Source organism: Hetaerina americana, unplaced genomic scaffold (assembly GCF_022747635.1).
Source record: "Hetaerina americana unplaced genomic scaffold, ioHetAmer1.1.p SCAF_16, whole genome shotgun sequence".
Taxonomy (NCBI): domain Eukaryota; kingdom Metazoa; phylum Arthropoda; class Insecta; order Odonata; family Calopterygidae; genus Hetaerina; species Hetaerina americana.
The window spans coordinates 5,093,470-5,117,663 of record NW_027286719.1 but is presented as its reverse complement, the minus strand read 5'-3'; the positions used below and the strand labels follow the sequence as shown (position 1 = coordinate 5,117,663).

The 24,194-nt window shown below is 36.1% G+C and overlaps 1 protein-coding gene across 1 annotated transcript in view; it reads left to right on the top strand.

Annotated features, from left to right (window-relative positions):
- The first annotated feature begins 5,401 nt into the window (after window positions 1–5,401).
- LOC139687036 (cytosolic 10-formyltetrahydrofolate dehydrogenase) overlaps window positions 5,402–24,194 on the top strand; it is a 36,210-nt gene continuing 17,417 nt past the window's right edge. Inside the window, exons 1-9 of the mRNA XM_071584140.1 lie at window positions 5,402–5,497; window positions 5,631–5,772; window positions 6,356–6,590; window positions 10,859–11,024; window positions 11,101–11,205; window positions 13,826–14,050; window positions 15,019–15,230; window positions 18,708–18,984; window positions 19,857–19,972. Of these exons, the coding sequence (XP_071440241.1) occupies window positions 5,447–5,497; window positions 5,631–5,772; window positions 6,356–6,590; window positions 10,859–11,024; window positions 11,101–11,205; window positions 13,826–14,050; window positions 15,019–15,230; window positions 18,708–18,984; window positions 19,857–19,972 (1,529 nt within the window). The 5' untranslated portion in view covers window positions 5,402–5,446. The remainder of the gene's footprint in view (window positions 5,498–5,630; window positions 5,773–6,355; window positions 6,591–10,858; window positions 11,025–11,100; window positions 11,206–13,825; window positions 14,051–15,018; window positions 15,231–18,707; window positions 18,985–19,856; window positions 19,973–24,194) is intronic.

Here is a 24,194-nt window from a genome sequence, read left to right as displayed (position 1 = left end):
TCCCACTAAAACTATGCCATCGGAAAAAGGCAACGTGCTTTCCTCACGAGTAGATCAGCATTCCCGCAGTGTTTGCTTTACGTTGCATTTGACGCTTCCTCTATCTGGACGTCGAAGATACAGAGAAAAAATAGCATCCCCGCCTTAATACTTTCTTTCTTACTATGCTCCAGATGCTACACTCATTCAGATTTATTACAGTTGCCTGTTTATTACACAAACACTATTGTCACCAGACACTCTTGCGGACAATGTAATTTATCCATTGGCTTCTCTAAAGCTACATATGACATCGTGTTTTTTGTCATTCGCTGACTGAAACTTTTGCCTCAGACTTTCAAAAATCTAAATTGGTGTTACTCTAATATTACTCTAATTTATGTTTTACAATTATATACACAATTCTTGTTAAGATTTTAGATGCATATGCATCGAGCTGTAAACCAAACATTTTTTTCGATGATCTTTCGTTTTTTTTGCTTGGGAATAGGTACCATGCTTTTCTGAAAGTCGATCAATATTTTTCAGTTGGATCCATCCTTGTCATAGATTAGGTATTTTAAAGTTCTTAATAGATTTTTAATTGATAATGCATTACCTGAAAGAATGAGGACTCGAATTCTCTCCTTAATAAAGTGTTCAGAGGTTTGGTTCTGAGCACTCCTATTTTCACAGTCACGTGTGTTTACATCAACAACGAGTTCTCATCTGCTTTTAAGTAGTTCCACATACCTGGAGTCCTCCATTCTTGATTGCATAGTTGCTTTCAGTTGGAATAACTTCGATTTGTTTTCCACACTGTTTGTTCGATGACGTTTAACCCTCTTCCATCCATCCCACGTTATCCGCGTCATGACGCTTCCGAGGTCGGCTTCCGCATTTCATTTTCGCCAACGAATTTTTCTCCCTCTTAGTGCAAAAACGACCTTCAATAACTCTTTGTGGCGCATAGCAGATATTCGGAAAAAATTTTGTTTTAGTAGGTAAGTACACTGGTCACGATTATAAATTACTAATGGTAGACACTTTGAAAATCCTTTAATTAAAGAATACATAGAACATGTTAGGAGATAAAAGAAGATGTTGATCTACCTACACTATAGTGAAGTAGAATTTCGTAAACCAAGATAGCACTACTGCTGGAAAATACTGGGACTCGTATATTAATCGTAACTGCTACTTAGTGATGATGAAATCATAATCCAAGGCTGCGAAGCTAATGAAATCGTTTAGGCGAGTAAGGAAATAAGGCAAGAATGGCCTTTTCATATCTTATTCTAATCCAAGGAACCAGAATTTTCTTTACTTATTTGGTAATCTACCAGTTAAGTCAGGATCAAATAAATATCTTGTCTCTCCTAAAAAAACACAAGCCAAAATCCCAATCTACAACAAGCCCCTCTTCATCTCCTTATACTTCCTGCCTCCCTTCATCCTATTCAATATCTCTCTTCTATCCCTGCCCTTCCCTCGTTTGCCCAACATTATCCCCTCTATCACAGTCTACAACATTCCATTTCTGATCAATATGCCCTTCATCCATTTTTCCTTATGGGTCCTCACAACAATCCCTTCTCCTCGCCCACCATACTGTACTGTACTGGCACTTAATCATTTGTTTTCCTCTCTGTCCACTTCACCTTCTCCATCCTTCTCCACACCCTTATTTCAAATGCCTTTAATCTATGGCTATCATTCTGATTCAATGGCCATGTTTCCGCACCATGCATGAGCACGCTTCATATCAAAGTTTTAGCAAGTATTTTCTTAACATCCTTACTAAATGACCCTGTCACCAATTCCTGCCTACTTGTAAAAGCTTCTTTGACTATCGCAATTCTTCTCCTTATACCACTGTGACCATTTTGGCCCGAAACACTTACGAGGTACGTAAACTGTTCTACCTGCTCTAGTTTTTGCCCTCGTATTTTAATGCTTAACTCAGCCTTTCTCTTTCGTGAAAATCACATAACCTTTGTTTTATTTATATTGATTTTCATCCCATATCTATCGCGCTGAATTACCAAAACTCAGCAATGCTTGTAACCCCTTGGCTGACTGACAAATTAGAGCTTGGTCATCGGCAAACCTAACTGATTTTACGAATTCCCCGCCCACTTTCATTCCTACCTCCAGTTTTTCCCATGCCTTTTTAATCATTTCCTCCACACATACGTTGAACAGCAACGGTGATAATGGACAACCCTGCCTTACACCTCTTCCTAGCACTGCCCATCCGGATTCTCCGTTCCCCACTCGCACCTGAGCAATCTGAGACATGTACAGGTTGCGGATTAGCCTCCTGCCCCTCCAATCTATTCCTATTTTCTGCAATATACTCATTAGTTTTTCCCAATTCACTCTATCAAACGCTTTTTCGAAATCTACGAAATAGATTCCTGATTGAATTCTATATTCCTCTCGGTTAGTGGTCTCATTGCTGCAATGGCATCACGCGTGCCTCTCCCCTTCCTAAACCCAAACCGAAAATCCCCTAAGTAATCATTTGCCCTGCTCGCCATCCTTTTGTTGATGATCATGATAACCGCTATATCTGCTAGTGAAATCAAACTTATTACTCTGGGGCTTAGAATATGGTATGAAAAATCATCCGTGAAAATCAAATATGAAATTCAGCCCACGGTAATTAAACTCTCAACGAAGTTTCAAGTGGAAGGAAATCCATCGAGAAGACGTCATGGATCATGGTTTTCAGAATTATATCCTCTTCCACCACGAAAAGGATCAGATCTGTATTCTTTTGGGATTCATGGCTATCGTAAATTACCTATTGGGTAATCCATGTTAATTATTTTCCCGAATCCCAATTTTTATATTTAATTTCACTGGTGGTACCTTAAACGACATTATTGGGATACAAAAGTGATACGAGGTTGAGGAAAACGAGTCGCAATTTGATAAGCTTCCGAAGACGTAATTTAGAATATAGAAATGGGGGATCGCTTTAAAGCGCAGTAACCAACCGAAAGATTGGCATGATAGGCGTTGGTATAACTGACTTAATACGCACAATGCGGAAAACTGTGAAAACCACACGTGAGGAGGCCAGTTCCTTTCTCTGTGCCGCCGATGGCTTCCCAGGAAGTTCTGGTACCTGAAAAGTCACACATCTAGGGTGAAGCTGAGGGTCCTCGAGGGTAGTCATCCCGAACGGTCTTTCGATCAGTATCCCAGCGCTTTACCCACGGGCTTAACTAGCCCCTCTATTTTCCTTTGGACAGTAAAATTGATGATAGCAAGGGATAAAACATTCCTTTATCGATATTTCGGTCTAAATAGGTGGATTAGAGGGTGAAATGTGTTGATGAATCGACAGTTGGAAGACATCAATGCAGTAGTACTGCCCACTGTCAAGTATCACCTGATAGCGGTAGGCAGTAGCACTAGTGTAGCCACAGTTGGAATTCGACAGCATTAATGTCAGGGCCGGTCCGAAAGCGATCTCACGCGGCCCAGTGCTTACCCTGGCCCCGCGCGGCACGGCCAGTTTAAAAATACATTTTGCTGATATTTTTAAGAAATATCTCACATTTTAACGACTTGGTTCGTACATCCAGCTCCTGTGGATCTAATTTGGGAATTGCGAATCAATTTTCAATAGATTACCCTTAATTTTCAAAATTACGTATTGCAAATATTTTGAAAGCATATACTTTTGTTTCAGCATTTCATGCAACTTCATTTCCCTCTTTGCCGTCAGGATCATCTAGAGACCTCACGCATTTTATTCCCCTGCCTCATTTGTTTATATCTAAGCTTTTGTCAACACTCCAACACCATTTCTTTGGCGAAAATATTTATAGATTTGAGAGAGACAGCATTCCTGCCTAACACCTCTACCTCAACCAAAACAGTCTGGCCTTTCATATCCCAATCTCAATGATACCGTATACTTCATTTATAAGCTTTTAATTAGGGGTCTGTCCTTCCGATGCACCTATTTTATCTTCAATGTACACATCAACATATCCCACTCAATCGAACATCTTCGCTAAATCTACAAAACACATAATCATTCCATTGACTTTTCCCAGACATCTCCGTCCAGTAATCCTTAACATGTCATCAGCATCAAGAAACAAATGAAGAGGAGATGGAGAAATTCCAGTTACTTGGCCAAAAACATATTAGAAAAAATGGAAAGGACGATGCATTAGCATCCAATGGTACAATAGATCTCTTCAATTAAAGCGCATACCTTTTCATTGAGGTTTGGGTTGGGTAGCATTAGAACGCATCGGATGAGCGGAACAATTGTTTTGAAAATGTCCAATTATTTTATCGTTCATGTGGAATTTTACGTGCCCCATGAATATGCAATATTCTTGAGTAGATTAAATACAAAGCCAAAACAGTAGTCTTTACTTGATAAAATTATGACTTTGATATGCAACTTAAATATGTTTATGCTTAAACTGCTAGAAATACTAATTGCACTAAACGGTATTGTCCCGCAGTGCGACTATAAGTAGGATGCTTCACCAGGGATAAGGCTACCCTTGACATGCACACATTTTGGATGAAATTATTTAATTTCTGTTTTGAAAACTTGGCGCGTGCATGATAGCATTCTTTTAGGGTAGCAGATTTTCCTAGGGAAAGGAACACTGTTATTCCCCTCTCCTGGCCTGATGGGTGCACCTGCTCCCCATGCCCCGGTTTGCGAATTTCACGAAACGTTGGATCTCTCCGCTCGACTATCCAACAAGCTATTGGGTTAATTACCGGTGATGTGATGCAACACTGTGCATCATATAATACCCGTCTCAATCACGTCTAATCCAAAGGGACTCAATCGTATCGTAAAATCATTTAGTTATTGCTTGTTTCATTTAGTGGTCATCATTATAATGAAATATTATGGCTTTGCTGGGCAGAAGCTCTCAAAAAGGCATGACTAAAAGATTCAATTCAGAAATCAGAAAAGGACACGAGCTAAGGAAGAATTCGGGAGAAGGAATGCTCTTCCTCCCTAATTCACCTACGAGTGAATTCATGATTAGAAAACAAAGGCAATGCCATATGCCATAACACATGCGGGGAAACAGAACTGTGGCCCGAAACAGCGGATAAATTTTTGGAAGAGTTCAAGGCAAGCAAGCAAGCTTGCTCAGCTTTTACAGACTCTGACGCAGACACGGGTAGGATAAGAAAAATGACTTCAAAATAAAAGCCTTTGCCTGTTTTCTAACTCATACAGCATAGAAACATAGCATATACAAACGGGTTAATGTGCTTCCCGAACTAGACCAAGGATTCAAGATTAGGACAGACGAGGAAGCCAGCCGTCGGAGAAACTGGTATTTCATTACCAAGGTCAAGGTCAGGATAAAGGCAACGAACTAGTTTGTCAGTTTTCGTCGTTTTTTTGTGGCTCTGCCACCACGACGCTGTGGTAGACGTCAGACTTCGAATACCGTATCGCATGATGTTCGCTTCGTCTGCACTGTTTAATAAAAGACTATTTATTTCTAAGGTAAGGGAACTTACTTTTACTACATTCTAGGCAATATAAACTGTTAAGTAAGGCTCTTTCATCCAGAGCAATGAATTTATTGATTATGTTCGTGTCGACGTGGTTTAATGCTACAAATATTTTCTAAATTTAGATACCTTTGAGGGATTTGAACATCGCTGTGATTGGACAGTCTCTATTTGCTGCCGAGGTATTCAAACGTCTAAATCAATGCGGCCACAAAGTTGTTGGCGTATTCACCATTCCAGACAAAGGAAACCGTGAAGATGCATTAGGTGTCGTGTTTATTATTATTTCTATTAAAATGTAATCAGGAATTTTTGACAAGAATTTGTAATATTTATGTTTGAATGAGGTTTTCATTATATCCGCGACCAATTACTTGCAGCCGTATTAATTGTCGTCGTTAACCGTAGTTCACCCGAATCCTTTAAATAATTGGCATTCCTGATGCCAAGTACAAATACGGTAATTATTTCGTACAATTATGTAAATTAGTGGATAAATCAAAACAAAAAATCTATGTACCATAATACTCCTTACTAAACCCGTATTTATTTTGCTGTTGTCCATTGAAAGTGAGAAAATAAATTGATTTCAGCTTGAGGAGAACATTCAAATTTGCAAAAGAGGAATTTAAATGTATCTAATGAAAGTCGTGGAATAACCATGGTGAAAAATTTGCATTATTTTCGAAATGTTACGAGTATTGAATCCACAAATACAATTTATGAAAAATGTGAATTTTAGGGTAAATATTTACTCTTAGATAAAACGGTATCAGGAAGGGTTAGAGGTTCAATAATTTTGGAAATTTCTTAATAGTCGGAAGAGTAATATCATGCTATCCAATTGCAGCTGCTACTGCAAAGGAATGCAATACCCCCGTTTACAAAGTGAAAACATGGAGAGATGGAAAACAAGTCAAACCAGAAGTGTTTGAGCAATATAAATCTTTGAATGCAGATCTAAATGTGCTGCCATTTTGCTCCCAATTCATTCCTATGGATGTAATTAATCATCCAAAGTTAAACAGCATCTGCTATCATCCTTCACTGTTGCCCAAGCATAGAGGAGTGAGTGCCATCAATTGGTATGTATTGTATTTTAAAATTCAATTGTGACTTTTACATTTGCTCAAGTCACATCCTTAGTTTTGGCTTAATGTAAATATATTGGAAGACCTAACATTTATACCTATTATTTTCTTTTAAACAGTGCATTGTTTTGTAATTCCAAATATGAAGGAAATATGACTTTTAGACAATCTACACTATGGAATGCATAATCAAACTCTGCTAACTGATTGAAGGCTTCTTTATAAATGAAATAAGTAAAATATGTTGTAATTCCTTCGTTGTGATCATAAATCACAGATTTATTGTTTTTCTTAACGCATGTCCTTCAGAAAATGTAAACATATTCAGAATATATTGGAAGGATTAACTCTATATATTTATAGTTAAAGTGTGCTTGTTACATATCTGCAAAGTTTTGGCATTCAACCTAATAAATGAAATTCTAAGAAAATTGGCAATTAATAATGTTGAATGAAAGTCAGAAATCGTTGTTTTTTTACCGGTAACCTTTTATCATACTGAAAGTTGGAAAAGTATTTTTCCCCCTTTGCATGGTTCATTCATACCTGTTACAATTTGGTAAATATTAAATACCATGCTTCAATTCAAATATCTATTCAACTATTTCTTACATTAAGTACATATATCCAAGTCATCGTATGTTAAAAAAGATGAAGCACACCGAAAGCATGAATGAAGTACTTTCTTTATCTCACAAGGATAAATCATGTAATAATAATTTCATTAAGAAACTCAACAGTATCTAATACTCACTTGTTGCATGCCCTTGTCTTACTATTTGGCACATGTTCAGTTCAGGGTCAATTATGATGAATATTCAGGGAGTGATTGAAACATTTCTGCCCCATTTAAATGGAAACTCCATGACAGTTTGTTGCCTTGACTCCCAGAATTGGCATTTGTTCAAATTATTGGATTTTGTGTGAGTAAAAACTTTCCTGTCATGTTCCTTGATATGATATGACTTTTGCACCTGATACACAAAGGAAAGCACAACATGCAGATCATATTCATGATAATGTTTCTCCAGCATATTTCTAATGATAAAGAGGTAGCTGAACAACTGTTACTTCATCTGGGAAAAAATGATTGTGTTATTCACATTTTATCTTTTCTGTTGCAGCTTTCAATTTTTCAGTTATTTTCATTAGAGAGTACTACATCTAAAATCGTTACAAACTAGTTAATCCTTTGAAATGAAATGAAATAATTTACTTTGTAATTCCACACACTTTATTTAAAAAAAACACCACCCAGGTTTCAACGTTGAATGTCATCACCAGTGTGTGGAATCACAAAGTAAATTATTTCATTTCAATATGTTATGCAAATTCCATAAAGTTATGCCTGAGACAACAAATTTTAATAGTTCATCCTTTTTTGAGAATATTGCATGTAATTCCAGTGCATTCCAGTACATTGCAGCAATGGCAGTTCTTCCATTGTATTGAAGCTTGTTTCTTGTTTTCAATATAATTGTGAATAATCTGTGTACAGCATCCATGACTGCCTTCCATCCATATCAGAATGGCTTATCTGTTATTTTATATCCTCCTGGTACTCTATTATTATTCAGTTTTTATATTACTTCCTACTTCTTTCTATATGGGCATGCTTGCATGTTTTTGATAATTATCTTTACATATTTCAGTATTGAAATCATCCATCACCATTTTCGTGTTATAATTTTATGACATGGTTCCTCAAATTAGTCTTAAAAGTTTTCCCCTTCTCTCTGTTATCCTGTGAGAGCATGTTCGGACATTAAAGTTCTATTCCTGGATTGTTCTCTATACCTTATCTTGCAGATTCTAGCATTGATAGTTCCAAATATTTGCAAACCTTTCCTGATATCTTTGTCTAACATGTGAATCTCATGCCCAGTGGACCTGTTTTCTTTCTATATCTACTACTATACATCAAGGCATATTCAGGTTTTTCAATCTCCATTATCTCATACATCAGATTTATTTCAATTAAATCATATCTATCTAAAACTTGTAGATTTAATTAGCTATATCTTGCATTCTCCTAGGTTATGCCATCATTTGAACAGTCCAAGCTGCCATTTTCACTTTCCTGTTCCATTTTTGATGTTGTTCCTTATTACTTTTGCATGTTTAAGGTTATTTTTACCATGTAACTAGTGCCAATATAGTGCACTCTAGAAAATATCAGATATACTGGTAATTGACTAAAATTGTCACATTTTTCCCCTTACACAGGTACAATATTATCTTCAATTTTAATATTCATCATTATAATTCCAAAGCCTAGAGGCTCTTACCATTTCCTATTGCACAATTTATATTCTGCCTAGTATGTTCATGCAAATGGCAAAGGAGCAAATCAATATGAGATATGTCTTGAGGCATGAAAATCTATTTATAAATCTGCTAGGTAGGGCATGAAATCAGCAAACAAACTGAAAACGCCAGGGCCTTGCTCACTGTTCCAGTGGTGTTTCTCAGTTCCATTGGTTTTCCATGATGTTTGATCATCTCCTCTTGAAAAAATCAGGATTTTACACTCCATTCAGGCTTAATGTATCCCTCCTGCCCATATCTATTGCAATGATGAATTTTCTTCATGAGCTTACCAGAGTGGTTCTGCTACGGTTTCTTGCTCATCTTTCCAGATGTGTTCACTTAAGAATATCTTCTAGAGAGTAATAAGACTGGCTGACTACAAGCAGTACCTGATCTACTGTCTTGCGGAAGTAACTTAGTTTGGATAAACTGAGAGATTATGTGAGCTTCTGAGTTCTCCGATTTCATTCTGTATGGTTCATACTCTGCTGGTATTTTTTGCAATATGACAATGGCTATCACCTCATCATCTAATCTGTAATCAAAGGTGCTGTAGTTTCTGGACAGTATTTTAAACTGAAGTCACATACTCATGCATACTTGGATGCTAATCTTGCCTCTCTTCCTGAAGCAAATCTATTCAGGGATTCTCACCCTTATCTGCATAACCTTCAGTAATACATGCCAATTTACCTATTATATGGGCATTGGATCAATGGTATTTGGATCCGGAAGATCAATGGAGCAACTGGCCGAACTAGTGCATTCAATTTTCAGAACATACTTGGATTTTATTTACTTATGGTCTCAATCATTTCAAAAACAAAAGTGTATTGATATGATGTCAATCAATATCATCAATGAGTACATTTTTTACCATTTGATATGGTGGAGTCCTTTTCACCTCTAATGTGGAGTGTCTTAAGATGGAGAGAGACAAATATCCTATTGTTCTTTTGGGATTCTTCCTGCAAAATTGTAATATTCCATTTTCCACATAAATTGAACAATTATGGTCAAATTGTATTTGGGTATTTATTTGTCATTAGTAGGAGCTTGAAAACTTCTCTTGGTGATGTTATCCTAGGAGTTGCATTTCACTGTATAACCATTGTCAGCCACATTAGTTTCTGATCATTTACAAGTCTTTAAATTTTTTTACCTGATGACATATTGGAGAAGGGTAAAATCTCATTAAATCATGGAACCGAGTACATCAATGCTTGCTGCTTCCAGGTGAACCCATTGCCTTCATTTATATGATCATATCAGATTTTTAGTTTTCATCTGGTGTAACTGGAATGGCTTCAGCATACACCCAGATTCCCAAGCCCAATGTTTAGTGTAGTTAAATTATCAATTCTGGATGTCTTTAAATATGTATCAAACCACTCCAGTTTATATATTCTTAAAATATTCAAATTCATCGATAATACCTTGAATCAAAAGGCCCCAAACTCTATTCTGTACCATTTTTTATAGCTTACTGGAAAATTGTGAATACATTTTTTTATTTCTCATATTTCTTTCTCGCCATCAATTGGAACGAATCACAGCCTAATTTACCTTATCATATTTCAATTCAACTGAAATAATTACTCAAATATTTTTAGTTTTTGTTTCTTTTATTATGCAGTGTCAATAGTTCTTGCTTGGGAGAAATACATATGAAATTCATTCTAATGTTTCAAGCTCATAATCCTCTGTGAAATATACACTAAAATGATCCCTTCCAACTCCCTTGCCCAACTATATTGCTGCTGGATCTGACGCCTCTGTGATAAGCTTCACTGTATTATGTCGGAATTTTATGTGCATAAGGCTGCCACCTAGCTAGTATTTGGATTAATTTTCACTCCAAAAAACTCCCGGCATCCATTTTCAAAACTTCCACATAATTGTGACAACAGTGTATTCACTTGAGGTTTTATATTTTTTTTATCTATTTACAGGACTTTGATAAATGGAGATAATAAGGCTGGATTCTCCATTTTCTGGGCAGATGATGGCCTTGACACAGGCCCTATTCTATCACAGAGCTCCTGTGACGTTGACCCTAATGACACTGTTGACTCAATATACACCAGGTTTTTATATCCAGAAGGGATTAAGGCCATGGTACGCATACTGGAAGAGTAAATAGTGCACAAATATCATTTGCTTCAGGCAACATTAATTTTTGGCTCTCATGCAGGTTGAGGCTGTCAACATGATAGATGCTGGAATTGCTCCAAAAATCCCACAAACTGAAGATGGAGCATCGTATGAGCCATCTTTAAGTAAAAAGAATCTTCAAAGGGTATGTTTCATCATAGTTTTATGGCATGGTTCTTTACCTGATTGGGATGGGGTTGCGACAAGGAAGCCCTAGGAGAAATAAAGAATCCATATTGTTTCATCACAAAAATCCTTAAGTTCAAGGGCAGTCCTTCATCCAAATGGGAGTGGGGCCACAAGGAGGCAGCCCAAGACAAAACGAAGAATGAATATTGCATGTGATCATTTGCCTGGATGGGATGGGTCAGAAAAGGAAGACCAAGACATCATCTTTCATCACAAAATTGCCCTAATTCAAGTATATTGTACTGCACCCCATTGGGAGGGATGCTGTAATTAAGAAATCCCTGGTTATATGAAGAATGTATATTCTGCCATCATATACTAACTTGTTAATACTCTAATTCAGGTTTATAGTACTTAATACACACAAGAGTTATTGTGCAATGAGAAAATCCTAGGCATAACATTGAATAATTATTGTTTCATAATTGTTTTTCATAACTTAGCTTGTACCAAATTTAATTGGTGAGTATGGCTCACAGACATTCAGCAATCAGAATGAATAATGTTGAATCAATATGATATAGTTTTGATTTGGGTATGAATAAAGTCCTGCCTTTTGGCCTTTTTTTCTTCTTTCCCTCACATGACTCACTTTAAATATGGAATTATACTTCCTCTGGAAAAAAATCAGCAATTTCATGCACTATGAAAACACACCTATTTATTTAAAGTACATAAAACATTTTTTCCAGAGCAAATTATTATTCATTCATTTAAGATTGTACATTACATTTCCTGGAATGGCTAAAATCAGCCCCGTTCTTACCAGATACTAATATTTAAATGACCAATATTGATCCCCATATCCCTATAAAAATCCCTTCCCAACTCAGAAGGTCTCTCCCACCTACAATACCTCCTATCCCGACACTATAGGCCACACATACCCAGGACTGAATTTCTTCTTAGCCTTTCTGATTTCATCCTCACTTGCAATTCCTTTTCCTTTATAAATAAATCTACCCAGAGATTAAGGGTTAAGCCATGGGTAATAGTTTCAACCTTTCCTGTATCTCAACGTCTTTCTTGGTCTTGCAGAGAAAGACCCCTGCAACTTCTATTGTGGCTTATATACATTGGTGATATTTCCCTTCTGTGGTCACATGATACCAAATCCCTAAAAACATTCACTTCCAATGCTTCATCCTGTGTTCTTTACCTTTACCATTACCGCCACCCAAATCACGTTCCTAGATGTAAACATGTTATTAATAGACCAAACATTCAACACTACCATGCATATGAAACAACCAGCCAAGATTGCTTACACTAATACAGTTGCTGTCCTTATCACACCAAATGTTCAATTGCATGTGAGGTCACCAAATCTGCAATCATCCTGACTCCCTTGATAAATCTTCTCAAACCTACTCCATTCCCTCCTCCAAAAAGGACATTCCGAACCCATTCTATACAAAGAAATCCGAAGACATCCTTACTTTCCCAAACTTTCCTCTACCACAGAAACCCACCCCATTTCAATTTTTACAAGCTACTTCTCTGGCTGAGTCTCTGAGATGCATCCTAAGAAACCTCTGAACTATCCTCAAGGACCACAGTTCCACCACCAATATTTTTCCCAAATGTCCTGCCAACCTATGAGATCACAAATCAAACAACCCACTCATTAAATCCTCACCCCATCCCGAGGCCACTGCCATGGTCTGCAATAGGCCAAGCTGTAAAATATGTTTTATTTCCAAACCCGAAATTATGTCCCTCTCCCTCCCACTTTTTAACTCCCTGCCACCATTTCCCTACTCCTCTTGAACCTCCACAAATACAGTCTTGTCCCCTTGTCCTCTCCTTTTGAAACCTTCTCCTCAGCTCTTTCTTTCTGCAGAGAGAGGTTGTCCAACCACCACAAATTTGGGAATAGGTGTGAATGCCTGCACTGAGATATGCGGGTCTTATATATTAACCAAATACCCCGATTAGTTGGCCAAGAGATGGCGTAAGGGGGTTCCAAGTGAATAAATATTTGTTCGCTATATGGTGGGATTTTGTGTTTGAATGTCTATTTGGCCAATGTGGCTCATCTCTTTCTTTTGGCTATGCGTGCCACAAAACGCACTGTTCCTTTCCTGCATGATGTTGTATGAATTCTAACCCACTTGCCTTTCCTCTTGTGTGTTGTGTATTTCTCCTTTGGTGGGTGAAACAGCCCCCTGACGCCATCTCTTGGCTAAAGAATCGGGGCGCCAGGTGACACACACACATACGCGCGCGCACGCACTCATGCATGCACATGCACAAACGCACGAACGCACAAACACACACTCATACGTGCACGCATGCACACGTGGGTGCACGCACACACACGCACACACACGCACACATGCGCACGCGCACACACACACACACACACACACTCTCCCAGGTATACACACACACATGCACATAAATGTATAGATGTCTGAATGTGTCATATTTTTGAAAATGATACTTTGCTTATCATTTCTGTTCATCTTTATATTTCCTTTGCTGTTTGCTTTTACCCTGTACTTAATGTGTTTTCAAAAAATTGCCTAGTTCATCTCTTTGTTTTTTATTTAATGTCTGTGTGTAATTTGCAGATCAACTTTAATCAGCCCGCACATATGCTGCATAATTTTATTAGAGGAATGGATAGTTCTCCGGGGGCCTGGGCTGTAATTGATGAGCAAGAAGTGAAAATGTTTGGCTCTCACTTGTGGGATCAACCAATCCCTGAGGGATATGAGGCTGAAATTGATGGCTGTGAAGTGAAAGGAATTATACACTCCGGAGGTTTGATAGTTGAAGGGAGTGATGGGAGGTTGGTAAGTGAGCTGAGAGGCATAAAATTGAATGGGAGGCAGGGATTACTGGCCAAAGAGGGTAACAGTCATTGTAAGGCCACCTCTGCGCGTTGCCACTCTATTGTAACTAGTGGAATATGCTCACCTTTTCCAGACACTTGCCATTACCTCATTATCCCTTTTGGGTGGCATGTATCTCCGAAAATGTTTAATGAGTTCTATAAAGAGAAAATCCTTATGGAATTTTACATTCCTGTGATCCTTCTTATGTTTAATTTTTTGCGACATTTGTGTAACTTCGTTGGTCTGATGGGGATAAAGCAGATGCTATAGATCTTTGAAACAAAAACATGGTTTTCTGAATGACCAAAAATTTCTTCAATTTGGCCTAACTACATTATTAAAAAATCTTATACTCATGATTGAATGTGATTTTTAACAAATATATATGTAAACTTGGTAGTTTGTTTTGATGATGGTTGTAGTCACATTCTTTGAATTTCATACTAAAAAAGGTAAATCTTTTTTAAGAATAATAAAGTTGGATTGGTAATCAATGAAATGTTTTGCAAAAGAAAATTATTTCCTTTGATGGGAAATTTTGGAGGGTGGGACAGAATGACAAACAAATGAAAATTGAAAAAAACTTGCATAGAAATTGTTCTGCTGATTATCCCATCATTTGCATTTCTCTTAAAAAATTATACATTTTTGTGGATATCAAAGGCAAAGAGAAAAATGTCGCAATTCATAATTTCTGTCCAGTCACTTTTTAAAAAGATGAAAAATTTACTCTGAAAGTAGCAACCTGTAGAGGAACTTCTCTAAGAATATACTTTTGGAAGAAATGATATTACTTAATGAAACAAAAAAACTGTGATTGCCAATCCGCATCCATGGATGGATGGATGATAGTAGGTTAAAGTCAAAGTTGTTTCCTCTTGTAATTAATTGTGTTTTTGATTATCCTCTAAATTTTAAAATTTTAGATTAACATTCAGAGGCTATTAGTTGATGGAAAAATGATACCAGCATCGCAATTTGGAAATATGAGTGATGATAAAGAAGTGATTAATTTAACTGAAGAGGAAAGAGGATACATTGTCTCCCTGAAGGATATTTGGAAAGGAATTCTTGCAATGGAAATCAATGATGATACTGACTTCTTTTCTTCAGGTGCAGGTTCTATGGATATAATAAGGTACAAATTTTGTTAAATAATTTGATTCTGTTTTATCATAGTAGAGTGAATGATTTTTGTCTGAAAAATTTTGAATTTAGCAATGTAAATAATTGGGAATTTAGCATTTTACATAGACTCAGCATTACTTTTAGTTCAGATTTTGATGCATAACCATACAATTAAACTAACTAATGATCATAACTGAAATAGCATGGCTTCTTCCTTAGAGACAATTTGGCGTTGTTCAGATACTTCAGTACATTTTCAAGTTTTTGAGTGCAATACATAGCAAATCAAAAGCTGAAAATTAAGATCCTATTATAGGAAGAGAGGCTGGATTTTCTTTGTATAACGGAGCATGGCCTAAAAGAAAATGAAATAAATAGTCTAAAGCTGAGCGTTATGTTCTTATCAATCATTTCTGTATGGGAAAAAACAAAGGTGGTGGTGTTGAATTTTTTGCCTAAACTTGTTTTGAATCAGTCACCAGAACCTATGAAAACTTAAAAAAAAAGAATTGGCAAAGAAAAGGGATTTCAAATAACCTTGGACAAATAGCCCAAGACAAATTAAACTTATTTTTCTAATGGTCTGTACAGATCTCCAAGTGCACAAGTCGATGACTTTCCCAATAAATGGATAAAATACTTGAGAAAGCTGTCAAGAAAAATAATTGAATTATCATTGCTGGGGACCTGAAATAGATGTCTCAAAATATAACAGCTCTAGTCGGAAGCTAAAAGAAATACTTCTCTGCCATAGTGTTCAGCTAACTATTTATACCCCAACCAGAGAGTCATCTCACTGAAAAACTGTTATTGACAACATAGCTTCATATCTAGCTGAGCATAACTTCAAATATCTAGTTTCAGAAGCTACAATCTCAAACTGCCGTGCTCAAAATATTAAATTAAACCCAGACACTTTAACAGATAGAAGTGAGGGAAACACAGATACAGTCTACATGTGTGCACTCAAAGGAAAATATAAATTTATTCAAATGGGGCTTGAAGAGTGTTGACTGGGCAGCAGTACTAAATGCAAATATTGTTACAAACAAGCTCAAAAAATTTAAATCAATTATTAAATACTACTGGAATATTTGTTTCTCATTGATAAAGGTAGCCATAAAAAAATAAATCAGCAAATGAAGGATCTAACTGGATAACAAATGAGGTTCTGGATGCTAGAAATAGGCTTAACTACTTAACCAAGGCTATTAAAGTGGATAATGGTCTGATACCCTTAAGAAATTAATTGAATTCCGAGTACAGAATGCTGCTTAGGAAAGCAAAAAATGACCATGTCAAATTTTATTTCAAATTCAATCCAATCAAACAAAAGCATTATGGTTTGTGGTAAATAATGAAAATGCCAGTAAAATATCAGAGCTCAGAAAAAATAAATGCTTCTCAATAACAATTGAGGGAAAAGAAATCAGGGATCCTCAAAATATGGCAAATTAATTCAATAATTTCTTCATAGATATTATTGGCAAAACCACAGCACAGAAAACAGACTGAATGGGAGCATAGAAAAAGTAATTTGTATTAGTGAATCAATTTACCCAAATCCCGCTGTAGAAAATGAAGTTTGAAATGTAATCTAGAAACTAAGAAATGAAAAATCCAGTGGGCATGATGGCGTATCAAATTATCTAATAAAACTTTGTGAGAAAATGATTCATTGTCAATGTAGCCAATGAATTGTTTCTAACTGGGCACTTTCCTGAAGAATTAAAAATAACCAAAATTATTCCACTGCATTTAAAGGGAATCAAAGACCAACTGGATAATTACAGGCCAATCTTACTTATTTCATGCAATTCAAAAATACATGCAAAATTGATGAAAGAAAGACTATTAAAATTCCTCATAAAAAATGAAGTTCTTTATAAATTACAGCATGGTTTCACAAAAAATTAAAGGGTAGAAACTGCATGCACTGATTATGTGACTAAAATTGCCCAAGCTTTAAATAATGGAAAGCATGTTATAGGGATAAATGTGGATACATCAAAAGCCTCTAATTCTGTGAAATCGGGCATTCTTTTGACTAAACTAGGACATTATGTTATCAGGGGAGTTGCTCATCTCTGGCTTCCATCATTTTTGGAAAACAGGAAACAGTATGTAGAAATTGTCAGAAAAAATGGTACTACCTACTAATCAACAATGAAAACTCCTAAATATGGTGTTTCACTAGGTTTTGTATTAAGGCCTTTACTTTTCCTGGTGTATTTAAATGGCATTGAAAAAGCCATAATATCTCCAGTGAATATTAACATGGTGCTCTATGCAGATGACATAATTTTAATAGCAGGTCATGCTGAATCTTCTCAATTGGAAAGAGATATGGATGTTTTGGTGAATTCAGTCGCTCAATGGCTGCATGGTCATGCTGAATCTTCTCAATTGGAAAGAGATATGGATGTTTTGGTGAATTCAGTCGCTCAATGGCTGCATGACAATAATATACAACTAAATGCAAGAAAAACAGTTTACTTCGTTTTTATTACTAAAGACCTTCAGTCAAATATTTCTGTAGAAATAGGAAACCAATTGATTTATGAGTGGGAACTTACCAATTTATTGGGTTTAGAAATAGATAGTGTTAAGCTTGAGGTTCCAAATGGAAAAATGTAGTAAAAAATTATGGTCTAAAAAATCTTGCTGAATCTAAAAAATGCGGAAGTACTAATCCCATGGTATAATTGAATCCATAGCTCGATATGGCATCGTCTGCTGGGGGAGCTCAGCACATGGAAACATCAATGAAATGGCCACCCTTAAAAAACATGTATTAAGGGTTATATTTAAATTAAATGCAAGAAAATTCTACAGGGAGTGTTTTGAATGTCACAAAATCATGACTATTCCCTGTATATATGTATGCTTAATGTGATTCTGTATGCCTTCACCAAAACTTCTTCTCTGGTCAGAAGCAGGGATGTTCACAAGTACAATACCAGGGGTAAGGCTAATTTTTATAATGGCCATTGCCGAGTAGCAGTACTACAAAAAACCCCTGAAGTTTCAGGATACTGCTCTTTTATCAACTTCCTGAAGAGCTAAAACAAACACTTCCCCAAGAAAATAAATTTAAAACAATGCTAAAAGACTTCTTTGTAACTTATGCGTGTCCAAGAATACATAGAAAGAGCCAATGCAGGGAAGTCTTTTTTTGAAATCTTTGATACCCACTATTATGTAATTCAAATCCATCCATATGTGTATGAATTTGTATATATGTAAATCTAATGCACCTGTGAAGTTGATTGCATCTTTAATGAAGCCCATACAATTATGTGTTGCTCTATGATGAATAAATCTATCCATCTATTTATCTGCATATCACAATTGGATTTGTATACCCAAATTTCAGATTATATGCATCATAGCTCAGTGTTTTCATCACTTTGAACATACAATCCTGTAGTATTGTTATTCTACATAGGTGGTGCAATATTTTGATTTCATTTTCATATTTTCTCAGACTCATTGAAGAAGTCAAGGAGAAGCTGAATATTACTTTGAAAAATGAAGATGTATTCATGGCATCTAAATTTGAGGACTTCTTATATGTGGTGGTTATGAAGTCTAGAGGTGATCATTTAAAAAAGGCTATTTCATATGAATCATTCAAAATAAATGTGAACAATATGGATATAAGTTTCCCAACTCAATTGTTCATCAATGGAGAGTTTGTCAACTCATCATCGTCGAAAACATTGAAGTCTATAAACCCTAGTGATGAATCCTTGATATGTCAGGTAATTTTTTTCCTTTTATTAGCATAGAAATTTAAAAATATTTGTTCCATGAATTTTTAGTTGCATAATCAACAGTATATGATTATCATATCAATGTTTATTTTCATGTGTTCTTTGTGTAAGGGAACATGTTTTTTATAAAATGAATGCAAATATAGAAAGTAAACTTTTAAAGTATTTTTTTGAAATATGGAAACATTTGTTTTTCATATAACATGATATATATTTTTAAATGAACAACATTTAGTCAGACAAGTAAATTTGTGTGTGCTTGCTCTACCAAAATTCATGTCAGGAGAAGGACTCTGTCTTTAAAGCATTGCCAGTGACCTGATGGAATGTCCAGCTGTATTAAACTTCTACTCCAGAACGGTATATACATTGACAGGTTTATAGAGTACATTGAGGATTTATGAAATGTACATTGGAATCCCTTTAACAGCCTGATGCTTTATCTAGTCTTGATTCATTCAGGAGGAGAATTGTGCGCATTATGAATGAGTAACATTTGGAGCATTAAGATACAAAGGTTAACACTTTTGAATGAGCAGTCAACAATTTAATCTCCTTTCTGTTATAATAATCAAGCATACCAAGCCATAAATATTTTTTATTCAATTTATAGCCCTGAAATGGTATTTTGAATGTTCTTTCATACTAACTCATGACTGTTCTAGTCTAACCTATATAAATACACTCCCTTACGACTACAACACTTGTCTTAATTTTTTTAAATTGTTTCAACTTCTCATCTATTTTCTTGGGTGATCTCTTATTAAACTTAATTAGTTTAAATACCATGTTTTACATCTTTCAAGACTTCATAAAATAATTTGCCTCATAGCATCTGTACACTCTACTTGTGATTGTAGGTTCAAAGTGCATCTGTTGAAGATGTGGATAAAGCTGTTAATGCTGCCAAGTGTGCATTTGAAGAAGGTTTATGGTCACAAATCAGTCCCAGGGAAAGGGGCTTAATGATGTTTAAGTAAGTACGCAATCTCATTATTTTTATGAAGCTCTAAATCATTGATCTACAAATTCTATTGAAACTCAAATTAAATTAGCAGTCTTGATTCAAATCCAAATCAATTAAAAAACTTGCATAGGTACTCTTTTTTTTAATAGAGTTCGTAAAAGGTTTGGGAAAATTTTACCACCGCCTTCCCTTTATTTAATGCTTTGTGCTTATTACTTGTTAAGCCCTACCCTCACTTATTAAAATAACCATTGATAACTGGGTATTTTGGTTGATTGGCTTGTTATCCGATTAACATTAATAACTGACATTCAAATCCAGAATTTTTTGTTTAACTTATACAGGTTACTGTATATTCAGTATACAGCTACAATACCTATGCTACTTGTCTTTATCAGCCATACCCTCAGTGTATGCATATTGTATACATATGCTGATATAGGTGGGGCATCTAGGAGAGAACTTAACCACGGGCTCCTTTCATGCAAGTAAATGTAGTCAGCCGAGTCAGAAGGAGTTCAAATAAAGTAAAGCAATTAGAACCATCCTAAATTTGCCTGCCAAGGAGTCATGCAGATTTTTCATTCATCAATAAAAAATATTACCTCTACCAGCAATATATGTATTAGAGGTAATATAATTTGCTAAGGAAATCTTTTCAAACCTAGAAAGGAATTTCAATACACCCGGACATGATACAAGAATAAAAAACAATATCTGTTTTGACTCTAGACAATATGAGGAAAACAGCTGATGGCCCTACCACTTTGGTGTCAAACTATAAAACTATCTACCTAATACAAGGGCGCAATTAAGCAGTTCTTTGACATGAACAAATAGTTATCGCATATGACTTTTTCATGAAATAATAATCATGACTATATTTCTCAATAATTGATGAAAAGACACTAACTCGTAGAAGAATTGTTGTTGCTCACGTAAGCGTCCTCTATTGCCTGTGCACTTCTTAGAGGCAGGTGATGTTTTTACCATCTGCCATAGCGGAGGTGCTCAAGTATGATCAGAGGCAGAGATAGCACCTAAAATTAAGTTGATTCGAACAAAAGGAAAGCAAATTTTCACAAAGACAGTTTTATTATTGAAGTATATTGTGAGATTTGGTCCTATATAGTTGTCCCAAACATGAAATATACTTTCAAATTGGCTTTGCCATTCATGTGGAAATATTGTAAGACATATTTGGAGCACAATATACCATATGTTTAAATCCATACTAAAAATTAAATTCAAAAATAATTTCATAAGATGTTGTTAATCTGACCATATTTAATCACTGAACTCTGATAAATGTTTCATCATTCTAATTGTCATGATAATCGCAGTCGGAGGGTAGTTGTGTGAATCAGTAAGTTCCCAGATTTAAGAAAACAGTAGGTGGCATAAACTTTTAATTAAGTAATACAGTAGGGCATTGTTTATTCTTTTCAAGTGAGTGAATATATTTAGTAATATTGGTACACATCAGGAAATTACATTGTTCCCATTAACAGCAACTTAATTCATGTGGTAACTGTCCATTTTAAAAGCTATGGAGACACAATTTGCCGTACAGTTTCCATCACTCTCATCCCAGCAGTGCATTGATCTGGCACTCTTTTACCACCTCAATCTTAGTAACAACATCAATGGGGGCATGGGAGATCTTATTCACTGCCAAAGATTTTCATAAACCCTGCATGTACAGGGAAGGTGAGAATGCAAACATTTTTGTGCAGCTGATACAAGGACTTCCCATGAGTTCTCATGGCTGAAGATAAGTTTAGTGCTAATTTTATGGTTTGTATGTCTGAAAGTTAAGAACAATATAATCATAATGACAAGCCAATAGGAGATAGCATTAATTGAAAAAGGTGTTTGGAACTAGAAAAAGGCAAAAACAATTTAGGTGAACTCAAGGATTGGTATTCACTTGGAAACTATTGTAAACAATGCATCAAGAAATGTTAACAAGTATCACAGAATGACTTTATGGATAGATTCGTTCTTGGAAAAACATGGACAGTTTTTTATGCTCACATCCATTCACTTTTTTTTCCTGGCAAGGGCTTGTCAAATACAAGGACACTAGCAACCTCAGGGCAGCTGCCTGGAACTTCTGTCCCTTACATCAGATACTTACCCAGGTGATTCTGTTTAAATGAGAGAGTCTCAATCTGTGTGGTTTGGACAATCCTCTTTGGGATTTGTTGTGCACTGAAAAGCAGAAACTCAAATTATCGTTTCACAGAGGTGTTTATTGACAAATAAGTTATTTACAAGGCGTAGCTTCCTTTTCCAGCTTGAGTCTCTTTCTTGAGCCCATAAGAGCTAAAGTGTACATGTATATAATGCCTAAATGGATAGCATGCTGTTACTATGGGAGCAGAATGTGCTTGCTTCCTGACTGGTTTTGATTTAGCGAGGGTCATTAGTGGTCACTATATTTAATAGGTGATCTTTGCCACCTGTGAAAATCACACTCTGAGCACAGAGTGCTTGAATGCATTATTTTGTGTTAACCTGAGGCATTTCCACTAAGTGTTGTATGGGGAAATCTCCCACTTAATTGTCTCCTCTCAGTTCCCCTATTGACAAAGTTTGGGCCAAAGTTTAGTTGCCGCGGACAACAAACCATTAAGCAGTTGTGATTCAGCCTTGACAAAACACATTCAGGTTAGAGGACCCATTTCCTTGGAGAGAGCTATGCCACCCTCCCCTCCTCGAATTACCTTCCATGATATTGTATTCCTTTTATTTTATCACTGGAAATTGTTTAAAATTACCAAACTTTAATAAAACTGTATACATTTGATTTTAATCATGCTTTTACACTTGAGGTCTTATTGCTGTTAGTCTTCAGCTCTCCTTTCCCCCACTCAGCTCTGTTATCTGGATGGTCTGCATTTCTTGCTCAGCATTCCAATTTCACCCTATCTCTGCAAACTCCCCTCCATATCCTTGCATTTTGCTTTCTGCCATGTTTCTTTCATCATATTATTCTTTCACCTAAAGTGTAGTAATGTGACGTAAGACTTTATAAAATACGATGGTTGTTTGGAAGGTTCCAGGAATCACCACTAGATGTCAGTGCTAGTGCAGAGTTTCCTACATAGTAATAGGTAATCCTTTATGAGTACCCATGAAGCACGTCAGTGTCCTGGAAAGAGATCTGTGTTTTTTTCCCAATCTACGGATTGGTGAAGAATGAAAAAATTGAAAATTCGAGCATTGATTGAAAATACTTTGTAAAGAAAGATATGGAAACAAAGGAAATTCATGCTGAATTTCAGCACACTTTAGAGGACTCTATTCCTTCATATTCAACTGTTTCTAACATGTAAAACAAGTTTAAGTTTGGTACGGACAGATTAGATGATGATGATTCACATTGTGATGGGCCAAAGTACGCCGCAACCCCAGAAATTATAGCAAAAGTGAATAAAATGGTATTGAAGGATTGCCAACTGAAAGTGCAAGAAATTGCAGGAAGTGTTCGGATGTCATCTGAATGGACATATCACATTTTTACCCTGGAACTGGATGCGAAAAAATTATCTTCTAGACGGGTGCTGTGACTCTTGATGCAGGATCACAGACGCATCAGAATGGAAATTTTCCAGCAAAGTTTGACCCATTTTAGGACAACCAACAAGATTTTCTGTGGCAGTTTGCGACCACAGAAGAAACTTGGGTGCCCCAGAGAAAGCTGTGGTTGAAGCAGTGGAAACGTGATGATTCACCACGGCCAAAGAAAGCAAAGGCAATACGGTCAGCTGGAAAGGTGATGGCTTCAGTTCTATGGGATGTGAAAGGGCTTCTGCTTAGATATTAACTTCCCTTCGGTCAAAAAATTGCTGGACAATACTATGCTAACCTCCTGGACCAACTTCAGTAACAGAAGCATGAAAAAAAGCCCTTGTTTGGTAAGGTAGAAAGTCATCTTTCATAGCGACATTGCACACCCACACACAAATGTTGTTGCCATGGCAAAAATATGTGAACTAAGATACAAATTGTAGCCACACCCAACTTATTTGCCTTAATTGGCAGATTTCCATCTCTTCCCCAAGCTCAAAATTTTCCTCAGTGAACTCTCTTCAAACAAAGAATTTCAAAAGAACAAGAAGCTGAAGTATATAGGTATTTTTTAGACCTGAAGGAATCTAATTTTTGAGATGGGATGAGACCTTGGAACATTGCTGGACCAAGTGCATTAGTGTTCAGGGACACT